The 27,345-nt window shown below is 40.1% G+C and overlaps 1 protein-coding gene and 1 long non-coding RNA gene across 4 annotated transcripts in view; one reads left to right on the forward strand and one right to left on the reverse strand.

The window, feature by feature from the left end:
• LOC306837984 (protein shisa-8) overlaps positions 1 to 16,421 on the forward strand; it is a 77,821-nt gene extending 61,400 nt beyond the window's left edge. Inside the window, exons 4-5 of the mRNA XM_079365885.1 lie at positions 7,325 to 7,441; positions 13,938 to 16,421. Coding sequence (XP_079222011.1) covers positions 7,325 to 7,441; positions 13,938 to 14,512 — 692 coding nt within the window. The 3' untranslated portion in view covers positions 14,513 to 16,421. The remainder of the gene's footprint in view (positions 1 to 7,324; positions 7,442 to 13,937) is intronic.
• Positions 1 to 27,345, reverse strand: part of LOC306837987 — a 164,790-nt gene that overhangs the window by 105,283 nt on the left and 32,162 nt on the right. The window lies entirely within an intron of this gene.

Below are 27,345 nucleotides of genomic sequence, written 5' to 3' on the forward strand. Positions count from 1 at the left end.
CGTCGGAGTTTAAAGAAGCTCTTTGTAGATAATGAAATAGAAATCATGGAAGGAAGAGATTCACTCACAGTTACATAACACGCACATGCAGACGCGGGAAAAATGCACACACAGAGAAAGGTAAGCACTAATTATTTTCCACACATTGCTTTCTGCATTTTTTTTTAAATTAAAACGTTAGAAAATCAGATATGTTAAAAAAAAAAAAAAAACAGGTCATCTTGAGATTATAGTGTTGTCAGAGTTTAGTTATGTTGCCTCTGTCAGAGAAATGGTGGGTTAATGCAGAATGGTATCACCCCTAATGACGCTGTCCGTGGTGCTGAAAACAGGTTCTTTAGACACTGATAAAGGGAGAAGCTTTTCCTCTCTTTCATTTATCGACTACTGATTATGTCTCTTCATCTGTCTCCTGCTCTCCTATCCATCCTCTTTATCTGCTTTTACTCCTTACAATTAGACTCCATTGCAGATTAGCAATGCTGCATGTGCTGTACAACAGTATTGTGTGTTATACAGAGCACTTTTAGCGCAGTCTAGGAGAACAGGCAACACAGGAGAACAAGTGAAAACATCAAGAACTAATACATAAGGCAGAGGATTGTACCTGTAAATGACTTGATTTGGGGAATAGCTGTTACAAAGAATTAAAAGGGTGCTGTTTATTGAGAAAAAAAATGTTTTAATAAGGTTATACGCACATTTCAAACCAAGGTATTACCATTAGTGTGAATAACAGTTTGTTGGGCCCCTAAAAGTCAATGAATGTATGTTTAAGCATTGATCAATTCCACATTTGTTATTCACCAGCAGCAGGGCCCAATCAATGAGTTTAATGATAAATCCTCCCATAGTCACAACTCGTGTTTACATGCAGTGAACCTCTAACAGTTTACAATTATTACTCTAAGTGTGATTATATCAACACTGTAACTCTTTTTTTCCGGCTGAGCGGTGGGTAAAGTCATTATTAAAAGAATGTGCAACATTTTACAAAAAAAAATTCAGCAGAAATCAAGTCCATCCTCTGTAAATGTCTCTGAGACATGACTGTCTACAGTCAGTGAGAATCCCGAGTCTGGCCAGCTGTATTGTTGTCAGAGCTGTGTTTACATCATGTTTACATGGACAGGACAGCCTTGCGTATAAAGCTGGTTATTTGGATGTCACCTAAGTGACAAATATTTCTCGTGTTTCTTTCTAGCCCATTGTGTGTGTGTGTGTGTGTGTGTGAGTGAGTGAGTGAGTAAGTGAATATATAGCAATCCACAGCATTATGTAAAGTGATGAGCAGACAGGAAGATCAAAGTTCGATGCATCCAGTGCGTGAGCTAAAGGCCGATAATGATGCCTGTCCTGGGACAAACCCTCGTTTACCCAGCGTAGAATGTGTGTGGCGGGAAAGGAAAGGGGAGAGCAATGACAGTACATTGATTCTAATGAGGACGCGTTTCTGAGTTACTCCCATTTAGTCCATTTAGCGCAAGATGAAGAACACAAAGAGCGAAGCATGGAGAGAGGAGGCAGGCTGTGGGTGCAGCTACTCTTTCTAGTCATTTCATCACTCTTGTTATGTTCATTTTTAAATCACAAAGTTCAGAACTCTTGCTCTGCTGACACTAAAGACGTGGAACAAGACCAAGCAAAATGTATTGCATCACCGTCACAGGCTAAATAAAAAATGGCCATAGCCACTGTGAAGTCACACAACAGTTTGTAATTGGTCTTTTTAAAGCCTCGGGTTCTGGATTTAGCAGATGCCTTGTTGGTTTTCTGATGTCATATTTGGACAAGAGAAACCAAACTTAAACACTTTTCACACAGCTTAAAGACGTTCCATTCTCCTCTCCACGACAACTGCCTTCAATAGAAATAAGAGTGGAGAAGAGAGGATGGTTAAAAAAAAATATCAAAGGTAGTCGAGCCCCTTTCTAAACAAGCTGCGTTCATTGCAAGGCAACAGATGGCGGGCTTCACACTTTAAGTGAGAGAGAATACGGGAGGGGGTTGTGTGTGTGTGTGTGTGGGGGGGGGGGGGGGGCAGCTGGTGACAGAGAGAGATGATGAAGAAGGGGGGAGCAGAGGTAAAGGAGCAGTACACAGGGTGTGATAAGAAACCTAACAGAAAGACTGCTGTAGGTGATACAGAGGGAGGAGACTGCGATAGAAATTAAACAAAGGAGAGATGAGAAAGAATAAGAGCGAGGGAAGGTGAGAGAAAGTGGAGCGGCTGAGCATCTGCTTATCCTCCGCGGATGTGTTGTTTGCATGTTTTCGATTGGCCACAGCATGATGTATTCAAGCACACATCAAACAAATGTGTAATGTATGTTTCTTTCCCTGCGCAGATTTAAATGAGGGGGGTCCATATGTCAGACACATGACACCTCTCAAAGCTTCACATGCCAACGATGCACTGTTATCCAACTCATTCCTGACCTATTTATTTAATTTTCAAGGAGACCTATTCACTAAAGATGCATTCAGTCCAGCTGGGAAAAGGAAATAATTGTTCAAATAACTGTTTAAATTATAAGATAACAGAGGAAATAAAGCACTATTTCAGAGTTTTAAATTGTGTTAAATACGCTGGATAAATGTGTTGAGAAGATACATTCCTCCCTACGGACTCTCCACTACAAACAAGCATTTAAGCTAACTACTGTTAAACTTAAATGGAGATAGAAGCTTGACTCTTGAAGCTTGAGTCTTGAAAGTCACAGTTCTTCATTTAGTCCAGCACACTTCTTTCAATAAAATCCCAAGCTGATGTTTTAAGTCTTAAGTTTGCGCAGATAAAAAAAAAATAATAATAATAAAGGTTTTTGTTGGCTTTCTTACACAGCAAGGCTAGTTGTTTCGCTAGCTTAGCTTGGCTAACCAACCTCTAGCTTAACTGCTTTACAGCTTCTACCTTCATGTGCTTTCCGGAAATATGCTTTATACAACATTTAGGTGTTCTGAGCACATAAATGGCCCTCCATAGTAGTAATCACGAGTGGGAAACTTGATGATACCCGGGTTGCCAAGAACACTGCACTGATAAACACTGCATGAAAGGCACAATCAACACCGTGTACAATTCTGTGAGTTCGTCCTGTGCATTTAAAAGTGCAACCTTCTTCTTTCATGTGAACAAGTGTGATATTCTTTTTTAAACAAGTGCAATTTTACATTTTCTATTCTACTCTACATTTTTTCTATGGACATCATATACCTGTACAATATTAATAAACCTTCTGGTCTAGAGATCGTCTGGATCCTCATTAAAAAAACTGATATTTCATATCAATATTTTGTACACGTTATGGTCTTAAAAGGTCTAAGATAATAAGTTTAAGCCTCTCCGTTGCTCATACACTTGCATACAATGATGTGACATCTACACCACTTGCCTGTTCACGCAGTTTGCCCTACAGTAGCATAAGAGCATTTATTTTAGCCTGCGTGTGTGAGCCATGCAGGACTCACACTACTGTCCCTGTTAGTTAAATGCGGTATTCATTAAACAACAAACGACTCCCCTACTTTTCTCCTTCCATGCTTCCCACACAGTGCCATCTGTCTTGAATCTATTGCCCTTTCTTCCTCTTTCCATTTCTCTCTCTGTCTCTGTTTGTGTGTGTGACAGTAGTCATGTCAGAGTAAGGCTGGCTGAAGCACTTGCAGCAGTCTGCCTCTTTGATGTTGAGCCCTGTTGAATTAGGCCATCACCCAGCGGTGCTCTGCTGCCTGCCTGCCTACACACATAGTACACTTGTGAGGACACAAATACAAAGAATAACAAATGCAAACTGGTTGCAAGGCATGCACATAAAAAAAGGAGTATTCATGCTGCTTACACAGAAGTGGCTGATGCACACATGTAAATCATGCAGGTCACATAACACCTTTAATAATTTGCCTTAAAACATTTCCACGCACTTCTTATTCTCTCTCCCACTGCTTCTGTTGTGAATAACATCCATATACTGTAAGTCCTCATTTCCTTCTCCGCTCCTCTTTAATAAACATAAATTTGAATTCTTATTCAGTGCGTCTCCTCCGAGGCCTTTATACTATGGTACTTCAAAGCACATGCTCACACTCATGAACACACACAGGGAGAATGTAGGACATTCAGCAAGAATTTATTCAAGAATACAGAAGACGGGGAGGAATTCATTCCCTTTCAATCTGCTCTCTCTCTCTCTCTCTCACAATATGGTGGAATGAATGGTGCCAAAGTGACTAAGGCATGCGGAAAGCCTCCTGAATTACACAAAGAAAAGCTGGTGACCTGGCATTTCATAAAATGAACATGATGTCTTTAAATGGTAAACTCTGTTTAGGGGGAAATATTCACCAAAAGATGAAAAAAAGAGGATTTTTATCCAGTTCTCAAATCTTTTGCAGGCTTTTAAAGGTATCGTTGACATGCTTTTTAAAGCTTGAGAAAAGTTATCGTGATTGAAATAATGAGTTTTAACAAAATCCAAACCTTTCTCAAACTATACAGCTGCATCATTTATATATGTAGATATGGATGAAATATCCCAGTGTAATGTAACGTTGTTGCTGGCAGGGACACATTTGCAGTTTAGTTTTTATAAAACACTGCTGTTCCCCTCTGCTCTTCACAGCCTTTTAGCTTATTTAGCTAACCGTTCTAGCTAAATTTTGATTATTTTTTGGGGCCAATGTTTTTCTAGCTAGCTAACTTTCTAGCTTGCTTGGTGCTTATTAAACCTAAATTCTGATTGAGTGTTTCCAAGACAATATTAAAATAGAGCTCAGGTTGACCGCACCATTTTTCAAGCAGCTCTGATTCCAGAAATTAATCCCTCCATTCAAATCCTCCATTGACAGTCTGGAGGCTACATGTCACTTGTAAATGAGTTTTGTGTTCACAGTTCCACATGCAGCAAACTAATTGCGCAAGTGCACCAACTTTTCCCTTTATTCTTACGCACTTTATTACCATGATTGCAGAAATGGCCGGTCACTACTGCTCATGTTCTTGCAACAAGACAGAATAACCAAAACCATCTGACTTCTATAGTACATCCCTTATTCCATCCCTCAGTAGCATGACTGTTCTAAAGAACAAATGTAGCCTGAGCTGCACGTATAAGATTTGTAATCAAAGCTACAACAAATGGTGTGCACATTACTACAGTATTTTCTCTGTGTGTGTCTCTCTCTTGGCTCTCTGGTGGCCAGGAACAGCCCTGTGGTCAAACTGGAGACCAGCCAGGGATCTTTCCATCAATTAGTTGATTTTTTCCCCCCGCTGTCCATCTCTGCCTTCAACTATCACTCCCTCTATCTTTCTCTTTTTCACTCCATCTCTCTCTGTGTCTGCCTCATTATTTCCACTGTTGTTGGCCTACTGGAAGAACATCGCATTCGAATGTAGGACACTTAAAGAGCAAAAGCGATTTCTTCAACTGTTAAGTAACTGCTCAAAAGATCCTTAAAACCTAAAGGCAGTTTTGGAGGTTTTTGTTCTTTGTGTGTACCTTGAAACTTAGTTTGGAGATCTTGATGAAGGATTTCCGTGAGGAGAGCAAGGTGGTGCCAGCTGTTCACACAAAACAATAGCAACCACTATTTTACACACACACACACACACACAGCAACACAGGCATAAAATTACAACACACAGTTGTGCTTCTCCACGCTCCGTGTCGCACACAGCGTGACATCAATGCATATCAATTACACGGGGAAGTGAAGTTCTATTTCTAATTCAATCGCTCAGCGCTGGTGTCACTTCTCTCACTCCCCAGCCTTCTCCCTGCCTCTCGTGCTCTTTTCGCCACGCTCCCCCCCGTTTCCCCCTCAATTCATTCCCACTGATGCATCTCAGTCATCATAGGGCTGGTGATAGCGGGTGGCGGGGTTAGTGCTCTTGTTTATGCATGCATGTATGTGGGAGTGTGTGTGTGTGTGTGATTTATAATCTTGTTGGAAATTCTTTTGCAAACATTAGGGAGCTTCTTTCTTTTAAGTGCTTTGAAAAAAAAAATCCAGAGTGCATCCTGAACAATAAAACTCTCAAACATTGGTAATTACTCTCGGCTTCCATGACTCAACATACCACTGACCATATCAACGAGAGGGACATTTTCCTCTGATCTCGAGCTCCAGGCGGTGAGCTTCCATGCTATGATGATGAAATAATATTGTGTTACTGCTTGGAAGTAATACACATTTACTGTCTGACATAAGACAACATTTTGGCCCCACTATTATGTTTTTCATTGTTTTTGATCCGTTGATTTTTAATAAACAGTGAATAGTGAAAATCAGGAAGAAAATCTCACCATGTTTCAAGTAAAACTACACATTTAAAAAGGTATGCAATATGACGCTTTTTGCATCACATGAAGAAAACTTTCAGGCAAAGAAAAACATATTTTTCTCGTCTCAGGGCAAAATGAGGGTTGGATTCATGACCATTCAACACTACTACCATGTTTCTAATGATACACAGCTTCATGTAAATGGGTGAAATATCCCTTTAAGACAATGGAAAATGGCCGATTGATTCAGAGGACAGTTCGTCCTGTGTCTGTTTATTTTTAACTTAAAAATTAATCAAACAGCACGAAGAATCAGTTTGATAAATGTCCCTTCTTGTTTCTCCAAGCTCCTGAACCGCAGGTCCAATTTGTCCTTGAGCAAGAAACTTAACCAAGAATTGCTCCCAATGTGTAAGAATGGGATTGGTTACTTCTGACGGTCACTTTACACAGCAACCTCTGGCATCAGTGTGTGATTGGGTGTCAATGGGGAGGTGTGGCGTACGGTGTAAAAGCACTTCAGTAGTGTAAACTAGAAAAACGCTGTACAAGCTCAAGCACCACTTTACCATTTCAAACTACCTTTGTATGTTTAAATCATAGGTCTGTGTACATGTTTGCTATTTCACTTCATGGCTTCAAGGCTTCAAAAAAATTTACATTTCGTCTGGCCCAAGCAAATCGCACATCTGCAAGGTTTCATGAATACATTCATTAAAGGCAGAATCATTCATTCCATCTCTTCTCTCCCAAACGAAGCTGAACTTGCATGTTACATCACATTCTGGTAAAACCAAACGTGTTTGAAGAATAATGTATGTGTTGGATAGTCCTTAAATAAAACCATGACACATCACATTTCTGGAGGACTGTTAATCATGTGATATTTATCATACTTCACAACAAGACTTGAAAGAAAAAATCCAGCTTGGGATTTTTCCTTTGTAGGCATTTATCAAATGTACTGCGTGTTCCCTGTGCTCCATGTTTAAATCTCTATTTCTGTCCGTCTTTCTCTCCTTCTCTCTCGCTTGTAGATCATAACCATTTGAACAATGCAGCCTTGTCTCCCCTGGGTCCTGCTATGGCCTTGTCTCACCCTCATAACAACCTGGGAATAGGCTTCAACAAGTACACCTCGCTCAAGGCAGTGGGTGAGTATGACTACACACACACACACACATCCAAACACACAACAATGTATTAGAAACACGAGCCTTTACAAACACTGCACATCATCATGTTTGAGCAGTTAATAATAGATATAAAATAGTGATGTGACGTAAAAAGGCAGATAAAGAATGCAGGCTAACTGTGCAGTTAAGTGAGGCTAAATAGCAAACACTGTAAACAAACCTGAACCAGGATGATGATGATGGATTCTACACGTCGCTCACACTGAGTGGTAAATGGGTTAACGTAGAGCAAGCACCATTACGCTAATGAATTTATTATGAGTCTGACTCTAATCCAATCTTGCCGATTCATGAATCATGCTTGAATGCAGTGGTGGATGTTTTTCTTTTTTATATGCAATATTAGATCAAGGCAGCCATTATAACAATGATATGGCTACTTTCATGTATCCAACAGCCCAGATGTGTTTTTTCCCACTGGTGTGACTGTGTCACTGGGATCCAGTGTCTTAAAATATCACTGCCGTTCTGCGTTTCAAAGAATTTGCAAAAGTATTGCGCACATGACTGGCAGGTCGGGCTTGAACTCGACTTGGTCTGTTAGTGTCATGGATTGGGGGACTTCACTTCACCCCTCCGATGGCAAACTAAAGTAATTATATGCAGAACATAATGGGTCCAAATGATACCGTGATACACCAGATCTTAAAACATAGGTTTTATGCAGTAGCAGCAAAACAAGATTGCGTATCTTTCCCACTCCTAAACAACGGAAAAATATTTTAGCCGCTGACCAACAGAGGTGCTCGGCTTTCTTACAGTCAAAAAAAAAGTTAATTATTCAGGTACTATGATATACTTCAGAAACAATGCAAATACACTCAACGTTTTACAAACAGATGCATTCACAGCTGCACTCCAACCTCCACTTAATTAATTGTCTTAAAAAGGCACAAATTGTAGCTATTTAGCAATGAGCCAGATGCAGGCACACCTGGCTTTAAACGGAACAGGACAAAAAATTCTGATTGATTTTAATCACTTCAAGCGGAAAAACAGACCTAGAAATGAGAAATCAACTTGAAAAAAAACCCTTACCACATGACAATTAATTGTGCATCCAAATTATGTTCTGTTTAAAAAGCAAAGGGGGCTTGAACAATCCCTGAGTGCACACTATTTGGTTGTTGTGGGTGGGTTGATCATCTGGTAAAGCTGAGTAACCAACATACTGAAGGTTAATGCAGCACCTTTTTTTTATAACTAGTACTTGAGAATGAGTTATTGAAATAAAGTTTTAGGATGGCATAATTATCTGGTAAAAGATGACATAACTCCTAATTGAATGCTAATACAACTATTTAAAAAAAAAGAAAACGCACACTCAGGATTAGGCAAGCGTCAGTGGGTGGTAGAGGACTTCTCCATGTCCCTTTTTTTTCAGCCCAGCTATCTTTCTCTTGAATGCCAGATACAGACTGCATGATTTTGACTCTCAATCGTGGCAGTATCTGTGGTAGTGGCTCCGAAACGATGGTCCTATAACACACTATGGGAGAGGATCAAAGATGACTGTACTGATGTGTATAATAACAATAACATAACATAACTTATCTCAAGCACTCTCTGTAAAACGGTCATCCCAAGTGTAGCTATGACCGTCTTCATATTTTTCCATTCTTACTTTTTTTTCTCCTGCTTTCTCTCCACACACATGAAGCCCACTATGGCAAGAGCTCGCTTTCTTTTGACCACCATAGAAACCTCAGCATCAACAACGATGATGCTAATGACACTGTGTGTTGACTTGCCTCACAGCCTTTTCTCTAGGTACCTCTAGGATACACTGTGTACTTGCAGGTTGTACCAGACATTATAAGGTCCATGTCGCACAGTGTGGCAATAAACTTAGAAAATTGCCATTTTTGGGAGGCATAAGATACAAACAAACACACAAGGACACCCACCCAAAAAGAAAACACACATCAACATTGGCACACAGCCATGGTACAGTACATCGTTCTACCTATAGGCACACTGAAGGGGATAAGGGCATACAAATGTACAGAGACACACAAATACCATCTATCATCTGATCAATGCAGACAGACAAGGACACAGTGACGATGATGATGGTCGACAGGTTGACACATGAACATGTACTGTTTTGTGACACAACATGCACAGAACGATGAGAGAGAGCCCATCACAGCTACCAGACAGAGAACATAAAGTAAACACGTCCTCAAAGACATTCAAGATAAAGTTGAAAAGCCCCTCCCCCTCAGAGCTACATACTGTATGTTCTGTTTGTCCAGTTTCTGTTCGAAATTATGTTTGCATTCAAGAGTACTGCAGCTTCACCCCCTTTTTTACAGATTTTTATGGGGAAAAGTGTAACTTTACTGTTTGGGTCAGCTTGGAATTGTTTTGGTTTGGCATCTTTTGTCATTGCTAATAAACTTCCTGTACCAACCGGACATATTTTAAAAATGTGTTATATTATAGTTAATGTACATCCCTCTTATTTCACATTAAAAAAAATCAGAGACCATATTAAGTAGTTTTTTTTAGCATTCAGGCAGTAATAGTCAATTTTGTTGAAAAAACATTTGATATGGACTGGAGAGAGTAAAAATTCACTCTGAGTTGCTTGAACATGCTAACTCAAGTTGACATATTGTTTTCAAAAGTATCAAGCAGTCTCTTATTGTAACATATTCAGTGTTTTTTCAATCAGTTAAATTACTTTTGTATGAACAATCTACATATTTCATCATTAATTAGCCAATACCAGGCAGCACTTGCTAGCAAACATGACAAAAAAGTAATTGGTCACTTTCAGGCTAAAATAGCTGAGGGGTTAATGTCATCAGTTATTTTAAAGGTAGACTCAGTAGAGTTGTTTGTTGCAGCATGTAAACACTACAGTCATACCCTCCGCCTGGGCTTAGCGCTACCAGAAGCATGCACTTCACTGCAGAGTGCACGTTTGCTTTTACCAACACTGCAAGTTACCGCATGCTAGCAAAGCAAATCACTGGTGTTTGGCACCTGCCTGTCCAACAAGAAAGTAGACAAACTTTAACCGCAGATTAAAGTCTAAAGAAGATTCACCCTCGTTGATAACAAGCTTTTTTCCACTTTGCTTTTCGCAGGTGATTAAATGTTCTCTTTTTGATGCTACGTCTGCATCGGTTATATTCCCCAGTTTGGATCAAGTCCAATCGCTCGAAACTAAACCTGTTCACCTGTCATTAACTTGGGGAAATCAAAACAAAGCAGAACATTCCAATCCCGGCTTTTATTTTGGAGGAAAAGTAACGGTCTCTCCCTTTCACACTTTTTTATGCAAATACTTTTTTGTATTGTCCTGCCTGTCCTCCACTTATTGAGACAGAAACATAAAATAACACACAATCCAGTCACTCTTGTGCATCTGCTTTCCTGCATGGGCAAAATAAAAACAAACAAAATAACTGCCAAGTCCAGAGATCCTCTCTGTGTGGACAAAGTCATGGCTAGGACACACAGCACTTTAAGAGGAGGAGAGCTGACCCTGCACTCAGTGAAACTGCATGAACCGAGCTGCTTTATCTTTGTAATAATGATATAACACAGGAATGTACTTTGTTTTCTCTAAAACAATGCAAGGTATGAATGTTAAAATGAAGAAAATAAAGTGTTTGGAGCAAATGGGGGGGGGACAGCACAGCAGGTCAAAAAGGTCAGGACTGTGTGAGGGCAAGCCTATGCCAGGTGTAGCAGCAGGAGGAGTTTGGCACAAGCATCTCTGAGAGATCTGTCTTCATTAAGTGAAGACAGGCGGACTGGCAGTGAGATGCTTCAGGTTAAAGGGTGAGAAAGCTAATTTAAAAGGTGAAAAGATGTTGATCCTTGTTCATGTTTTAAACAAACAACAAGGTGGCTGAAGTGTTTATTAAAGTCTAATGACTCACTTTTTCTTTTTCTTTTTTTACTCGCTCTAGCTTTTAGGTTCAGGTACACACTTTGTTAACAGGAGTGGGCCACCTGGGGCACTGACTTATGCAGAGTTGCATGATGTCTATGGGCACATGCACACAAATGAATTACTTTTGTTACCCCTTCTATCTCCACTAGTGGTGTGTGCTTGTAAGTAACAACATTTCTCTTGATTCTTTAGGGACTTAAAAACAAAATGTTTGTGCAAAGTATTCTAACTACCAAGAAAATTGCATTCAAATGTGTGTATGGGAAAGAGCCAATTATAGATCCTCTGGCCACCCCTCTGGTCTTGGTCTTGGCTCTGTCTTGATTCCTAAATGTCTTGGTCTCACGTAGCACTCTGGTCTCAGGAATGTCTTGGTCTCAGTTACTGAGGTCTTGACTCCAACACCACTGTAACCATTTAAAGGCCAAACCTATGTAGTTCTAATGCGTGGGATTCGATTGGACCCACAGGCCTGACTTCAGGCTGCTGCTGGATAGAGAACAGAAGATGATGTTTCGTTCTCCATTAAATAAAGGAGAAAAGAAATAAGGGAGTGAGAAAGAAAGAGCAGATGGAAGGCACACCATACACTCACAAAGGAGTTCACTCTCAGGTGCTCCTGCTGGCAACATGTGTGGAAACACTCAACTGGACGGCAACAGCAGTTGTTAAGGGAAGGAGGGCTGCGGTAAATTCATTGGATCAAAGCTGTCCCACATTTTCCTGCCCTGGAAAGAGATGCGAGCCAAATGTTCTGCTGCTGTAGCTAAAAATGCAGAACTAAACTCCGAAACAGAAAGACACACACAGCACGTGTCCACAGCACGTAATAAATAGGTTCTACCAATCGTTTCCAAAAAAAAACAAAAATAAAACTGTGCAAGCAATATTAGAGAACAGACGTGTGTTTAAACCTAAAGCTTCACCAGCTCTTGACATATTAATCCCACAGTGAAAGAAACGTAGATGTGACGCAGCGTTTTAAAAAACAGGCGACTCTAAGCTGCCATAGCCATGTGATACTGCACATTCAACTGCACAGACACAGACACATCAAGCGGTTTATTCCCTTTTTAAAGAGCAAAGAATCCATGTAAATGTGCTCATTGTTGCATGATGCCTGGCACATGTGCCAGAATATGTACGTAAAATCCACACACATTCATGTGTGCAATCATTCAAATATACACGCTAATCCTCGACACGTTTTTTCCGATTATGCAAAATGTGAATGAAAGCAAAACAGTCTCTTTTCAATCTCCTCTTTTGAAGTCATCCGTTTTAGGATAACTTTTCTGTTTTGTAAAGAAAAAACATTCCTCTGAACTCTTATTTTATCAGTTGTATTCTCATGCTGCAGGCCTAGAAACACCCAAAAGTCATTTTATTACGTACTGACAGACTGTAGAGTAGAAAACGAAAAAGGCTGCTTTGTCATGTTTAAAGAAAAACTATCCAATTGCTCTTAGTGTAACTTAAATGGTTATAGTTGAAGCAGGACTGTATTTAATCCCTGCCCCAGTTTGGAGAATTGACCTGAGGGAGTGAATGATTACCAGCGACTGTGTTTCTCTCCTCAAGAGCTGCTGTTTAAGTGCCTGGAGTTACACAATGGACCCACATTTGAAGTGTTCAATAAGCAATTACCAGGCTGTTATAGCGCTAGAGACTTCCCTGAAATGTGTGAAAATGAAACCACTCTGAGGCGTTCTGAAATGACAAATATAGGACACTGCTTTCAGTCATTTCAGTTGCTGTTAAACATTATAAATGACTCAACAAGAAAACAAGCAGAGGGAAACAGACAAAATTTAATTTGTTTTCAACCAGCCAACTGGATGACTTCTGTTTGCAGTCTTTATCTTAATATTGTCCAAACACTCTGGTTTCAAATAATCGATGCTGCACAAGAATAATCCACATAAAGCACTATTTTTTGGAAAGGGCTGTTAAAAAGCTGAAGTAGGTGGAAAAAATAACCAAAGTGTATGGTACAACACCATATTGTACCGTTTCCTCACGTAATAAAAAGAGGTCTGTTAGCATCAATCCTGATTATAGTTAATGTTTAAAATTCATGCTTACATTTGGTCCCTGTAGGCCCTCTGTGAATAAGCCTTCGCAGTGTCTCACTTTAGTCCCAGACGACACTGTTGTATCTTTGTCTTTTTTAAAGAACTAACAGACAGCTCAGTTGATGAGTAAAAAGTAAAATCCAATTCCTGAAATCAAACGTTTAAATTTTCAACCATCCTCTTGAGCTGTTTGGTTTGGTTTTTGTTCTGTAATGAGTTTCTTTTTGCATGGTTAAGCTAAAGTAGAAAAAGGCAGGGTTGAATTCAAACACGAAATAAAGTACTCTTAGCGTAAGACTGGCTTTTTTTTTGGATTCGTGTACTCACAAATGTTGTTAAATATGAGATAAAGTCATTTTACACATGCAATTAAAATGTGATCAATAATGATTAGTAAATAGTGAATTTTAATTAACCATGTCTTTTCTTTTATTTCTCTTCCTCCATTGTCTCTCCACCAATCCAGACACAACTCAAAGAGACTTCTACAAGAGCTATCCAATGGTAGACTACACCCACCGCCAGTCACCACCCACTTTCCAGCCAATCAACTTCCACCCAAAGGACAAGCCCTTCCTCCCGCCACCCGACATCCATGCGCCACTGGCCATCACCATTAACGCGTCCCAGATCCCCAAACCTAAGATCGCCAAAACCAACACCCATCCCCTCACATCCAGTTCAGCTTTCAAGGCGTGGGACCCCAGCAAGAGCCACATCCAGCACCCGGCAGTCTCCCACATGGGCCTACAGGCACAGCCTCAGCACCATCCCATCCAGCAGCATCAACAGCATCAGCAGCATCAGCAGCATCAGCAGCATCAACAGCATCAACAACACCAACAGCATCAGCAGCACCAGCAGCACCAGCAGCTGCACCAGCAGAACAGCCGGCGCCAGGCCTACTCCAACAAGAGGCAGTTCAGCATCGAGACACTGCCCGAGCTATTCTCACAGCCTCTGGGCTACGGTCACTCGCCACACATGCACCCAAAGCACAAGGGACTTCCAACCAACAGCAAGACAGAGGTCACCGTCTGACCATGGAGATAAAAGTGAAGGATGCCAAGCGACATCATACAAAATGCTCAGATATCTAATATATCTAAAGCTGTGATGGCAAGAGGGAAGCAGGCAGGCAAATATCGTGCTTACGCTGATTTTTTTTTTTTATCTGTGCAATTTCCTCATCGATGTTATGTGGGTTACATTTGTGTACTTTTAAAAACTGCTGGATCAAAACAGCAACAGCAGATAAGTAGTGAAAGTGGTGGATCGGCAGGTGTCGGCTGTGACTCTTTGAACCAGACGTCTAAATTATTGAGTGGCCTCTCAGTGTGTTGGCACAGCTCTCACCTTCTCCCTTGCACCTCAATGACACTCTGCACGGCTCTGTAGCACCACTCCACCATGCACAAATGTTTAAATCCAAACCGCAAATCACAATTTACCCCAAGAAGTAGCCCGGATGCACTCTGCTAAATTCTTCTGAGACTGTCAGGGAGGCTGGAAGGGGGAGTGTTTCCCCCCAGACGTTGGCTCCCCATCAGCAGAGACAATGCTATTGTGTTGTCAGCTCCTATTGCCCTCCAGTCCCTGCAGAGAGAAAGATATAAGCCTTGCAATTCATAGCAGATAGAAGGGCGGGTTGGGGGTGGTTATTCATCTCATTCCAGGGGCAAATGAGATGAGAAGGCTCTGAACCGTGTATGCACACGCACTACACACTTGTCAAAAACTACAGAAGGCTCCCCCAGCAGTGTCAGAGACCACAGGCATCCCACTGATACACAAGCAGATGCACACTTGTGTCTTGCCTCACACTGATCCTTAGAAACTGGGGAGGAAGCGAATACACAAGAACCCTCATTGGTATTTGTAACAGTTTGTCAGGCTGCCTGCTTCGGTCTCCCTTGTCTTGTGTTGTTTTCAGATGTTGAGAAATTGCAGGACATGTCACGATGTCGAAAAAAAAAAGAGCAAACGAGTCCATGTGTACAGAAAGGTCATCCAAAGTCAATGCACCATTGCAAGTGATTCCCCAGCATGTCAATTCCCATCTGATTGGAGTGTTGGAGAGTCTGAAACCACTTGTCTAATTGCCTTGTGATGTACATCACAACCTGTAAATGTACTTATTTGGAATGCAAAAACTTTCGACTGCTCGCACCAAAAGAAAGAAGTCTATGAAATGTTTTCAAACGCACACACAAAGCTTTTTCTCCATGAAAATGGACAAATTTCAACAGTTGCATTCATTCAACAGTCGTACAATTAAGTGATAGCACCAAACTACTTGTATATATTCATTGAGGCAAGCTAGCTAGTTTTGGATGTTTGGTAAATACTGTAAAAGCGAAACCTGGATTTGGTTAGTTTTTCCTTTTCCAACAGAGCCACCCAAGGTATATTTAATCGATGAATGGCCCAGCTGCCTTTCATCCTTTTGGTTTATTCTTCATCTATGCTCTTGAATTTGATTCAGCTGCTCGTTGTGTTTGATTCTTATTCAAACGGTTATTCAAGTAAAGATGCAGATGTCAGACTCCAAGACAAGCGTTTGAAAGTATTAATGCAACTCTCCCTCCCTGAAATTCTATGACTGCACTTGCTTGTACAAAATAAGCATGATCCAAAGAGCTAAAAAAAAGCTATGTGTATGACATACAAGCCAGCTTGCAATTGGTGGAATGTCTTAAAATCTTTTGTACTTTACAGCATTTCCATGATGATTGACACTTCTCTGTGTTTTTAGTAAACAAACTCAATTTTGCTTCCTGAACCTCAAAATCTCTTCCATTCACGCCTCACACTCCCACTTCCTCATCCCCCACACTACAACTGGTGTGATTCACTAATTGAATTCACCTTCATTTGTTATCATTCGGAGACCAGCCATGCCACAGTGCATATTGCCTGGCACATGCATCGGGCAGGTGGTTGGCACCTAATCAAACGTAAGTGTTCACCTCAGTCCAAGGACATAGTTTTTTGTTTCCACATTGGTGGGGAGACACAGCATGGGGGAGATATGGGGATCGCCTCTCGTTGACTTTCGTTACTTTCCTACATCTAGTCACATTTGTACGCATTGATTTGGAAAGACTTGCTTGAATGGTGCCTGAAGTTCCCAATCCAGCAAGTCTTAAAATGGCTGAAATGCTTCCATCGCTTTAGCTGTCTTCTTCATGTCTTCTGGAGAGCATTGAACTACCCAGCAAACTATTACAATTAAATAAAAAATAGTTTGCCTCCAACTGTAATATATTACATGTTAAGTTTTAAGTAATAATGAAACAAACAGTCCTGTCATAATTGCTTACATTTTCTTATCTTACTTCACAGGCAAAAAAAAAAAAAAAAAACTGCACATATTTCAAGATGACCCACTTTGGATGTGTGCCTTTTTCCAGACCCTCTCTAAGCCTGTCAAGCTGTTTACATACCCATAACAATCTGGACTGTTGTATTGGACTCTAACCTGCTTGTTGTTCTCTCTGTCTCAGTCATTGGAAGTATTATTGGACGCAACAAGGTTTTACCTTGTACAATATCTGCAGTTGATCATTACAATATATGAAGCTGCATATGCGAAAAATGATTCTTGCGAGCTTTTAAATACACACTAACACGATGTACCTGTATGACTTCGAGTGTCCCAATGTAACCAAAGATGCCAGGGTGTCATGGAATATTAATGAAATGACGCCCCGACAGAACCGGAGGGCAGAAAAAAAAAAAAAAGAGAGAGAGAGTGTTATCAATTGCCGGGTGGTAGCTGTTTCATATCAATGAGAATTCGGCAAAGTCAAAGTGAAAACTTTGAAATAAAAATCATTGGTTGGGAGATTTCAAAAGTTGCAGAATAAATGAAGAACAACCATCTTTTATGTAATTCTATGCCCTCACCATAGTCGGACAGTATTCTGTGCTTTCCCCCCTTTCTGTTTAGTTTCTCTCTCTCTCTTTTGTGGCTCCTCAGCAGCCTCCTCGCTGTGTGTCATCTACCCCTTCACCACCCTCTGTGCCTCCATATCCATGGAGGGTTAAGCGATGAGTTCCGAGCACTTGTCTGCCTTTTTGTACCCGTTGTTCCAAGCTGTTGTTAAGCACGATATTCTCATTGGGTCTTCATAGTCGCATGTGTGTGTGAGTGTGGAAGAACTATAATTCATAATTAAATTGAAAAAAGGCCTTCACCGTGTGGCTGATCTACAATCCCCCACGCTCACACAAATGTGAAAAAAGTCAGGCATAATAACACTCAAAAGGACAAGCACACGCTTGGGTGTAAATGAACAGATGCTAACATATACTATTTACATCTTGAGATTAGCGGATGCCGACATGGCATCCTAAAAGATGAACCAAGTGGATTTTACTTTAAATGCATTTTAATTTTTGAATCCATTGATTTTTCTTCCAATCAGAAATGCCAGCCAAATTCCCTCATTTGCATCTCAATTTCATGGAGTAACGATTGTGCACAAGAAAATATAGTACGTGCAGCAGAGTTAAACTTTAACGAGAGCGGATAAATTAGCAATATAATGCTTGTTTGTAATGCTCCAGAGGTTTCTTCACTTTACCTCTCCAAGATGTGGAAAAAAAAAAACTCTTAAGGCAAGCTGCTCGGAGCTGCTGGCATGCTTTCGTAATAAGGGATCAGTTGAGAATGGGGATCATGAATACAAAGGCATCAATGGGATTTTCATTGCGTGAATATGCATCAAACACATCTGCGCTTATGCTCTTGCCATCGTTGCACAGTATGAAACAGGTTTCTCTCCATCCCTTCCGCTGTCTCTTTGACTTTTACTCCCACGAGGTGCCACACTTTAACTGGGTCACTTCATATGAAAAGTTTTCCGGCCTCTTAAAACCCTTCCAAATGTTTTCTCTGGGGTCGTCCTTAATCACTCGGAAAGCATTAGAGGTTGAGGACAAACTAGGAACGACAGCAAGTAAACAAGCAATATACGTAAAGCAATAAGGGCCTGACCGTCCTCACCCCCTCTTCTTATCTTTTTATTTGTTGACATGTACTCTCCTCTTGAGTTTAGGGGTGGGTGCTAATGAGGGTATTGAGTATATAACCAGAGGGAGAGCTGAGCTAAACGAATGGGCTCTGCAGGCGGCAGGAGACGAGAGTGAAAAGAGAGATGGGGTTGCATGTACTCAGCTGATAAAGCAATGCTCGTTTTTCTATCTGATTTTATCTCTAAACACTTAAAACCTGGGTTTTGTCTCTCTGATGAGCAGCTTAGAAAGCATTGTGTAGCCAAATGTATTCTCAGTTGCACAATTTCAACATTGTTTTCTGTTGGGGTTGAGTCACTTCATACTTCTGCACCACTGGATGACTTAACAAACAGCACTGGAGGTGGAGACAAGGACTGCTCAAGGATGTACAATTAAATGAGCGGAGACTACGGTGACTCCTTCTGGACAAACAGAGCCTCAGGACGGGCTACCAGCAAACTCACAAGGACCAACTACGTCTTCTCAACTATCCTCAAAGTTTTAAGGCACGATCGCAGGCTGGCAAGCATTGTGACAGGCCGATCCATGAGCATTTGGGGATTTGCATAAGTGGTGCCACAATCACAAAATGCAACCATGCTGCTGTGCTGGAACATACCTTTTTGTTATGACTTTGCTGTGGTCAGGATATTGCTAATGCTGGATAGATTTCATTGAACACATTTGGACAAAGGACTACCTGAAAAGAACTGTTGTTAGAGCTGAATCCAAGACTGAAAAAGCCTCTGTTGAGCGACAGTTTTTGCCTCTGTTACAATGTAAATACACACATACACAGACTGACACACAAACACAGCCACAGAGGTGTAACACTAATTATATCTTCCATACAATTAACCACGACTTTGTGGTACAAACCAGGACCAAAAGCCTTGAATCAGGAGAAGCTGAGTACATCTAACTGATGCTCTAATCCAAAACGGTGTGAATGCTGAGACTGTTTTGGATCATCAGCTTAGCATGTGTTTACTTAATCTCTCCTGATTAACGATAGACTATGGCGTCACTTGCTCAACTCCGAGCTAACTGACTGTTGTTTGTAAAACTTCTACTCTATAAAAGAAACAATGCAAGTATTCTACCACAGGTTATCTGAATGCAACCTGGTAGACATACTTGGGCTCTGTGATCCCTAGCAATATATAGATAATTGTGTATGGTTCAGTTGTTTCTTTGTTTTTCTGTCAGTTTGTTTTTTGTACTGTGTTTTTTCGAGGTTTAAACTTCTGTCAAAAACAATGGGGGGGGGTGGGGGAGATGATTTGACCAATGGGGCGCGTGCCCAGATTTTATAGTCCTGGCTGCATAATCCTTAACCGCCCCACCCCTCCAACCCAACCCTCAAATTCCTTTACAACCAGAGGATGTAAATTGTTTAAAGCTTGTGATCTTTTGAGTTACATTGTATGGTATACATGCACTCATGTGCTTAATGTTAAAAGATATTGCATTGTATTCAAGTGCTTTGCCAACACATTAGCCGAAAGATGAAAGGAAAATTTCTTGTACAGCTTTTGCATCTGCAAAAAAACAAAAAAAACAAACAAAAAAAAACAGTCATGCTTTGTTTCATGATCATTTCTAAAATAGGCGGCAATAGGCTGCCTTGGATTGCGATGTACTACTTGTGTATATATGTATGCTGTACCACTTGTCTGCTGTGAAATTTGTTGACTACTCAGCTTATATAAGGGCTTTTTATAGAATTAAAAGCAGACTGGGCAATCTGACGTCACTCGGTAATTCAAGACAAATTTCTCTAGAGGTCTTTTTGTTAGGGGTGAAGGGATATTAACAGACTTTTCATGCATACAATATGTTCTATAAAAACGTTTTGACTGACTTACTGATATGTCTAAAGGCACTCATACGACGTTGGCCCATGTGTCCTGTTTGAATAAATCTTTCAAGAAATACAGCATTTGTTGTTAATTGGACACGTGTTAACTGGCTGTTTCTCCTCAGGTGGATGAGTATTATAAGAAATACAAATGTAAATCTTTTATTGGGTCATTTGAAAAAAAGGTTAAAAAAATAAACAAAATGGTTTTTGCCAATTTGGAGAGAAAAAATGCTTGCAATGAGGAATAAAACAAGAAAAGGTAACACAAAATGACGTGTTTTATGAACTTTCAATGCCTCCTCACTTTAAGCAGAATAACAAGCTAGCTTTTTAGCTCTTTATACTGTATGTGGTAGCAAGTTGTTAGCCTAGCACAAAGACTGGGAAAAATAGAATCAGTTACCTGTGCTCCATCCCATCTGCCACCTCTAAAGCTCTTTGATTTCAGTAACAAAAAACAAAGTCTAAAGAGGAAATTTTGATATGTTGATTTAGGCTCTTTATTGCTGTCTCCATCTTAATTGCTATTCTAGCTTAACTTAAAGAGCTAAAAGAGGTTGAGCTAACCGGTTCTACCACCAACCTCTGTAATTGTGGTAATTAGTTACAACTACCTGCCACTTCCCTTCTTAATTTGATAAATCTCAACCAAAAATAAAGTGTAAAGAGAGAAAATGTTGATATGTTGAGGCAGGCTCTTAAATGTTATTTCCAGCTGCTAGTTATCCCAATTTAGTGCAAAGACATGGGGAAAGGGCTAGGGTTGCTGACCAGTTTCAACTAATTTGTTCGAACACACTCAGGAAAATGTAATGGCAGAAAATATTTTGACAAGAAAAGCAATTAGGACAGCACTCTAAAATTGTGAATTGAATTGCCACATTCATCATGTAACAGGCAATTTTCTCAAATATGCACAGGCAGGACTAATTTACACTTGTCCAAAATAGGAACTAGCCTATCCCAGCAAAAAAGATTTTCCACCATACATCTTTCAACGCCAAAGTAAATGAGCTTGTTTTACTCGAGGTACATTAGGCTACATCGGCGATCTAGTATAAACACACGGTGAACAAAATACAAAAATACAAATCCTGAAGGAACATCTGTTATCACTTCACAAGAAACAAATAGTCAATGAAATGTCCTCATTTAAACCAATGAGAATAAGATTACCTAAACAATGAAATCAAAAGGTTTCTCTGTCTCCGTCCACCTCCGTGTCACATATTTACAATTTCTATGTAATGTAAGTCGCTCAGAGTGGGATTATAACTTATAAAATGTCTAGCCACGGATGATTTATCATCATTATGTTCCCCTATCTGTGTCTTTAATTCTTGTTTTGTTTGACCCACATACAATATAAATTGCATTGACATGTTAACAAATAAACTAGTGTTGCAAGTAACCCCACCTTGAAAAAGAATATTTTGAAACATCAGCATTAGACTCACTATTAACCACTGAAGTTGAACACTCATACAGGGTAAAATCGATCACTAAGGAGGGCAAGACCGAAACAGCAGACATTAAATGTAAAAGCTTCATCTCAACAGTGTCAGAGCTTGTCAAAAAAAGCATCCAGGGAAAATAAAAAAACAAGTGACTGAATGGAGATGGAGTTCACCATGAGGGTAAATTCTGACACTTCATCCCTGAAACAACAACCTCTAAAAAAAAGCATGCAGGATATATATATATAAGAAGTGCAGGATTATCCAAAATGTTGGAGATCTGCTTCAAGCTTTCATTTGACCCAGTTAAGGAGTTCCTGAGCTTGATTCTCCACGCGGTTTACTTTTAAGTGTACTGTTTAGTGACACGGATCAAAACAGAAAGGAAAGAAAATATCAAAATCTAACTAAATATGGACAAACTTATACTGAGAGATATGATATCGAAGCCCTGTTCCTTCATCCTGTGAAACTGCCTAAACTCAGCTGCAACATGGTAAGAAGGCGTCTCTCTATCTTTTTCTTCCTCTTCTCTTTCTACCTCACTCTTCTTTCATCCCCTTATGTTTTTACCAAACATCGCCTCCAGACTGGATCTCCCAAAGAGGCGTGTTGCCACTTAATATGTTCTGACATCATCTGGGATTTGGCTGGATGTGTTTCCTTTGGCTTAAAAGCAAGCTGGCAGTGTGGGTTTTTTTAGAGCCCTTAAGTGTATGTGATGTCATCTGACAGCACGTAAAACCTTTCGCGTTGCCATGTTTTCCAACAAAAGAGCGGTAGATACTTTGGTAGCAAAGCTCAATCATAGGGCATTAATGACAGTAAAAAGATAGTTCAGTGAAGTAATGAGTGATGCAAGAGATGATACACATTAACTAGTGAGGTCAATATCTTAAATCTCAATCAGGGAAATCATAATCAAGACCTTTCAGTGTGTTTAATGGACTTTCCTCAAGTAATTGCTTCATACTTGGCGCAGCTGCTTCCTCACAGCAGGATCAATACTCTAATCCCGTTAAAACAGTCTGCACAGTTTGTGGAATCCATTTGTAATCTTTTATCCCAAGCTTGTGTTCAAGACATTTAAATAGAATCAGTTAATTAGTTTTGACTCTGATAATAGGATATCCAATTCAACCCAAAAAGAAATAAACACTGTCAATTAGAGCATTCATTATTTGTCATTATAAAAAATCCTTAAGTACCGAGACAGAGATAATGAAAAGATCATTACCATGTAGTGTGAAGAGGAGATTGGGTGTTCCTACAGCATGACCTCGAGTGACATCTACAGAAATTGACAACTTCAAGTGCCAACCCATACTCTATGATTGGCTAACAGCCTGTTCATAGATGGGACTTAAAAAAAGAAAGATAAGTCCTTTAGTATTAGTAAACAGTAAATTGACTGGAGCTTGAATAACGCTTTTTCTAGTCTTCTGACTACTCAAAGCGCTCAAAGCACACTGCAAGTAACACATTCATATGAGGAAGCAGCAGCAGGAGCATTTTGGGGTTGAGTGCCTTGCACAAGGACACATTGGATATGTTCAATGTAATATATGATCAAACTCTCAAACTGAGCAACAGCGGGAAACAAAATTTAAGTAAATAATTAGTGGGGGCAGAAATAGAAAATAAAGCCTCTGCGTGAGAAAAACAGGTCTGACTTCCAACAACGTGGTGCTGCTTTAAATTGCCCGCTCACAAACAATTGAATACTTAATATTGTCCATTTATGCAGATGGCTGGAGGAAAACAAATGCATGCATATGTAATGTGATAAAAGGGACTAATTTGTCCGAGGCATGATTGCACATGCTCAAGCATTAGCATTGCAATAGAACAATGTAGACAGCAGTGTTTTGTTAAGCACACATAGACACAGTCAACTGCTGCACAAGCCCTAACAAGCAAAGAAGACGAGTTAAGGCAGGAGATGCGTCACTCCAGGCAGATCGCGCTGAAGAGCATATACTGTAGCTCTCTATGTAAAAACACTGCTTTGCTGCCATTTCTCCCAAAGGCCTTCATGTGAAAATCATCCACAAATATTCATTCAGTTCAGATGCCAGTACAAAATAAACCTCAGGTTCAGCCTCTGCACATATTCTTTACTTGGAAACCCCTTGAACCACGGTAATGGTCATTCAAGTATTTAAACCCATCATTTATAATTAATAATTGTTCACATTTTTTTTTTTATTTGCCTACTGCAAGAAAATGTCAACACAATAACAATACACAAAAGAGATATACCAGATACCCCATGGAGATCCAAAACATAATTGGGTAATTTTGCCAAGGGTTTAGCTGTCCAAAGAGCCACTGGGCATTTGTGTTTGTGTGTGCGCGCGTGCATGTGGGTGGGTGCAGGCAGGGTACTGGGCATCATCTCCGGCTGTCATAGATGCCACAGTTCATTTGTGTGTCTTAAGGGTTTGGACCAAATCCATCACAGAGAGCACAAGAGCCAAATGCCACAAACCATATCCACAGTACAACCTCTCTCTCTCTCTCTCTCTCTCTCTCTCTCTCTCTCTCTCTCTCTCTCTCTCTCTCTCTCTCTCTGTCTATCTCGCCCATGGCATGTTCAGGTCAGAGGACACTGGAATATTGCATTACTATTACTTATTCAGTTTTTTAGATACAGGAGCCTTGCTGCATACCAGCAGCAAAAACAAACCTTTTATTGACCTTAAAGATAACTGAGTTAATATTTCGAGAAACGTTAGTGTTATTCATGAATTTATTTCATCGTCTGAAATGATCTACAATCCATCCAGTATTTTGGTATTTGTTTTTTTACTTGCCTTTATTTGTAGTCTCATGTTACCTAATTTCAACACTTCCCTTTACTTTCTACCATTCCTATTTTCCAGCTGATATGCCCTGTTTAACTCACGTATCAAAAAGTTTATAGACAAAGAAAGGAACCATATGATGGATACATCGGTTTGTGTATTAGCTGCTTAGAGCAAGTTTATCTTCAGAGGAAGACATTTACTAATTAGCCTGACTGTCATAAATTCACCTGATACGGCTGAACATGCAAAAAAGCAACTATTTGTTATAACAGTTTAACATTTTCCATATTTACACATTGGCCATTGTCCACGTACCTTATGGCCAGATGTTTATTTTTTTTAACTTGTATGACTGTATTTAATCTGAAATAATGTCCTAATTATGCAGTGCTCAGAAAGTGAATTTACACCTCTACAGCTATCAGACTAATTTCCAGATTTATTCCGCACCAGGACTTGATCTGGCAACCCGCTGCTGTGTGTGTTGCTGCATTTTCACACCTTCACCATGCAGTGAGTTCATATTTACCTAATGTATCGGAGAAGATAACAAATTAATATAAGAAAGCACAGTTGTAGCATTCAATCGGTCAAAGGCCAATTACAGACAGTGAAATTCACTAGTGGTCAATAAAGACGAAGAAGAACTGAGTGTTCTTGAGAAAAATAAAATCATACAATGTGTACAGCCAAGATTTATTCTCCCATTTCAGTGGTGAGGCAACACTGGCATTCCACCAGCCCACCTTTGAGCCTGCGACTGATGAATGGATTTTTAGCAGCACCTGACAGAACCAGATAAGACTGATGCTGCCACACAAAGCCACTCACTGCAGTCAATAATGACAAGACAGAAAACCAAATGAAGAAGAAAAAAAGGGAACGAAGAGCCAGAGGGGGGGGGAAAGGGAGGGTAAAGGGGAGGAAAAATTCCCTCTCTGAAGAAGTGTTGTCAAAAAAAAGAATGATCGCAAGCCTGGGACCACACGAGATAACACCAGAAGAAGAAAGGAAGGACAAAAGAAATGGGAGAGAAAAGCGAGATGACATTTTCAGCCACAGAGGGAGTAAAATGACGGCAGGCGAGCGTTTGCCTCAGAACTAACAGAATGCAGCATAAGCTACTGAAAGAGAAAGAGAGAGCGAGTGTCGGAGGAAGGGGGAACAAAAGGACCATTTTAAAACTAAAGGAGACATCCATGTCATCCTGGAGGTCACCATTGCTTTCCCACCCAATTTTTTAAAACATGCCTATATGGCCCCCACACACACACACACTTTTACCGTGCCAAAACTCAGCAAATCTGCCTCTTCACTCTGTGCTATTTTCGAGCACTGTGCTGTGTCTGAGCATACTTGAAGTGCTCATTTATTTAGCGAACTGAGAACTGAACTACATTTTCAACTTATAAATGAGAACATGAATGTAGTTATCTCTATAGACGGAGAATGAGTGATTGTGGTCCGAAGCACAAAGAGTTACAGTACATTGTGTCCCAAAGTCGACATACGGAACCCGGCTTGCATACAGTGGCGATTCTATAGCCTGTTGGGGCCCCAGGTAAAAACGCACAGGGGCCCCTCAAACTAGTGTTCATAAGCCTCCTTATAATGATACATAATCTGACACTAACAACAAATACAAACATAAAATGAACTTTTTTCCCCCTACAGTTTACATCAGAATGATTTAAACATCACGACCATTAAATAAAAAAATATGAAGATGAGAAAAAAAAAATCAAAGGTTTCACCTCCATGTTTTAGGATTAGACTTGCATAATTCAATCATTTATTTAATGATCGAGTACGCTCAGATGGGGCCCTCTGCATGGATGTCAAACATACATCTAATAATAAACTACTTTCAAGGTCTAAGGTGAGTTTGACTCGCGAACGCATCACATCAACGCTTAAAGGACATGCTTACTTTCCCAGTGGTTGTTGTTTTAGCTCTCAGTCTGTTTCAATCTTCCTTTTAATTGTTCTGTGTAAAAATACTTTTATAGCAAACTAAAGCAGATGTCACATTCCTGTATGGGTGCACATAATTAGCCAATAAAACGTATTCTTACTCCCAGATTTCTAAATTACCTACAGAAGAAAGTCTACAGTATCTTATATACCCTAAAGCACTTCTCTTTTCTCTTTAACCAACTGATTTAATGTTACACGTATACATACATTTGCATTCAAATCAGGAAGGATAGTGTCTTCTCTCCTTATCCCTATTATCTCTTCTTTTCTTGTTACATGTTTAAAACTGTATTTTCCTTCTTGACTTCACTGTTTTGTCAGATCAGGTTTCTTTATGAAACTCGGCTCTTTCTGCCTAGGCAGACACAATTACTTAAAAGGCTGTTGATCATAATAAAGAGGACTCAATGGGGCTGGAATGAATAATAAGAAGTATTGAAGCATCAAGTAGGGTGTAGAGTGTGGAGAATCATAATTGCAGGTGTAGCAGGGTGACACTGAATATCATCACGGAGATTGAAAATAGATGCAATGGTGTATTCCAAACATATTCACAGATCCACGCTCTGCTATTTTTGTTCATTTAATATCCATTCATAAGCATCTCAGTAGCCCCCTTTTTCACATTCCTCTGCATAGCAAAGACATCACTGTCTCTGTATCTCGGACTCTGATCTTCAATCGATAAACTCTCTCTGGCACAGGCACACACACACACACCAACATGCATACAGTACACTCACA

This window comes from Symphodus melops (assembly GCF_947650265.1).
Source record: "Symphodus melops genome assembly, chromosome: 17".
NCBI classification, from domain to species: Eukaryota; Metazoa; Chordata; class Actinopteri; order Labriformes; family Labridae; genus Symphodus; species Symphodus melops.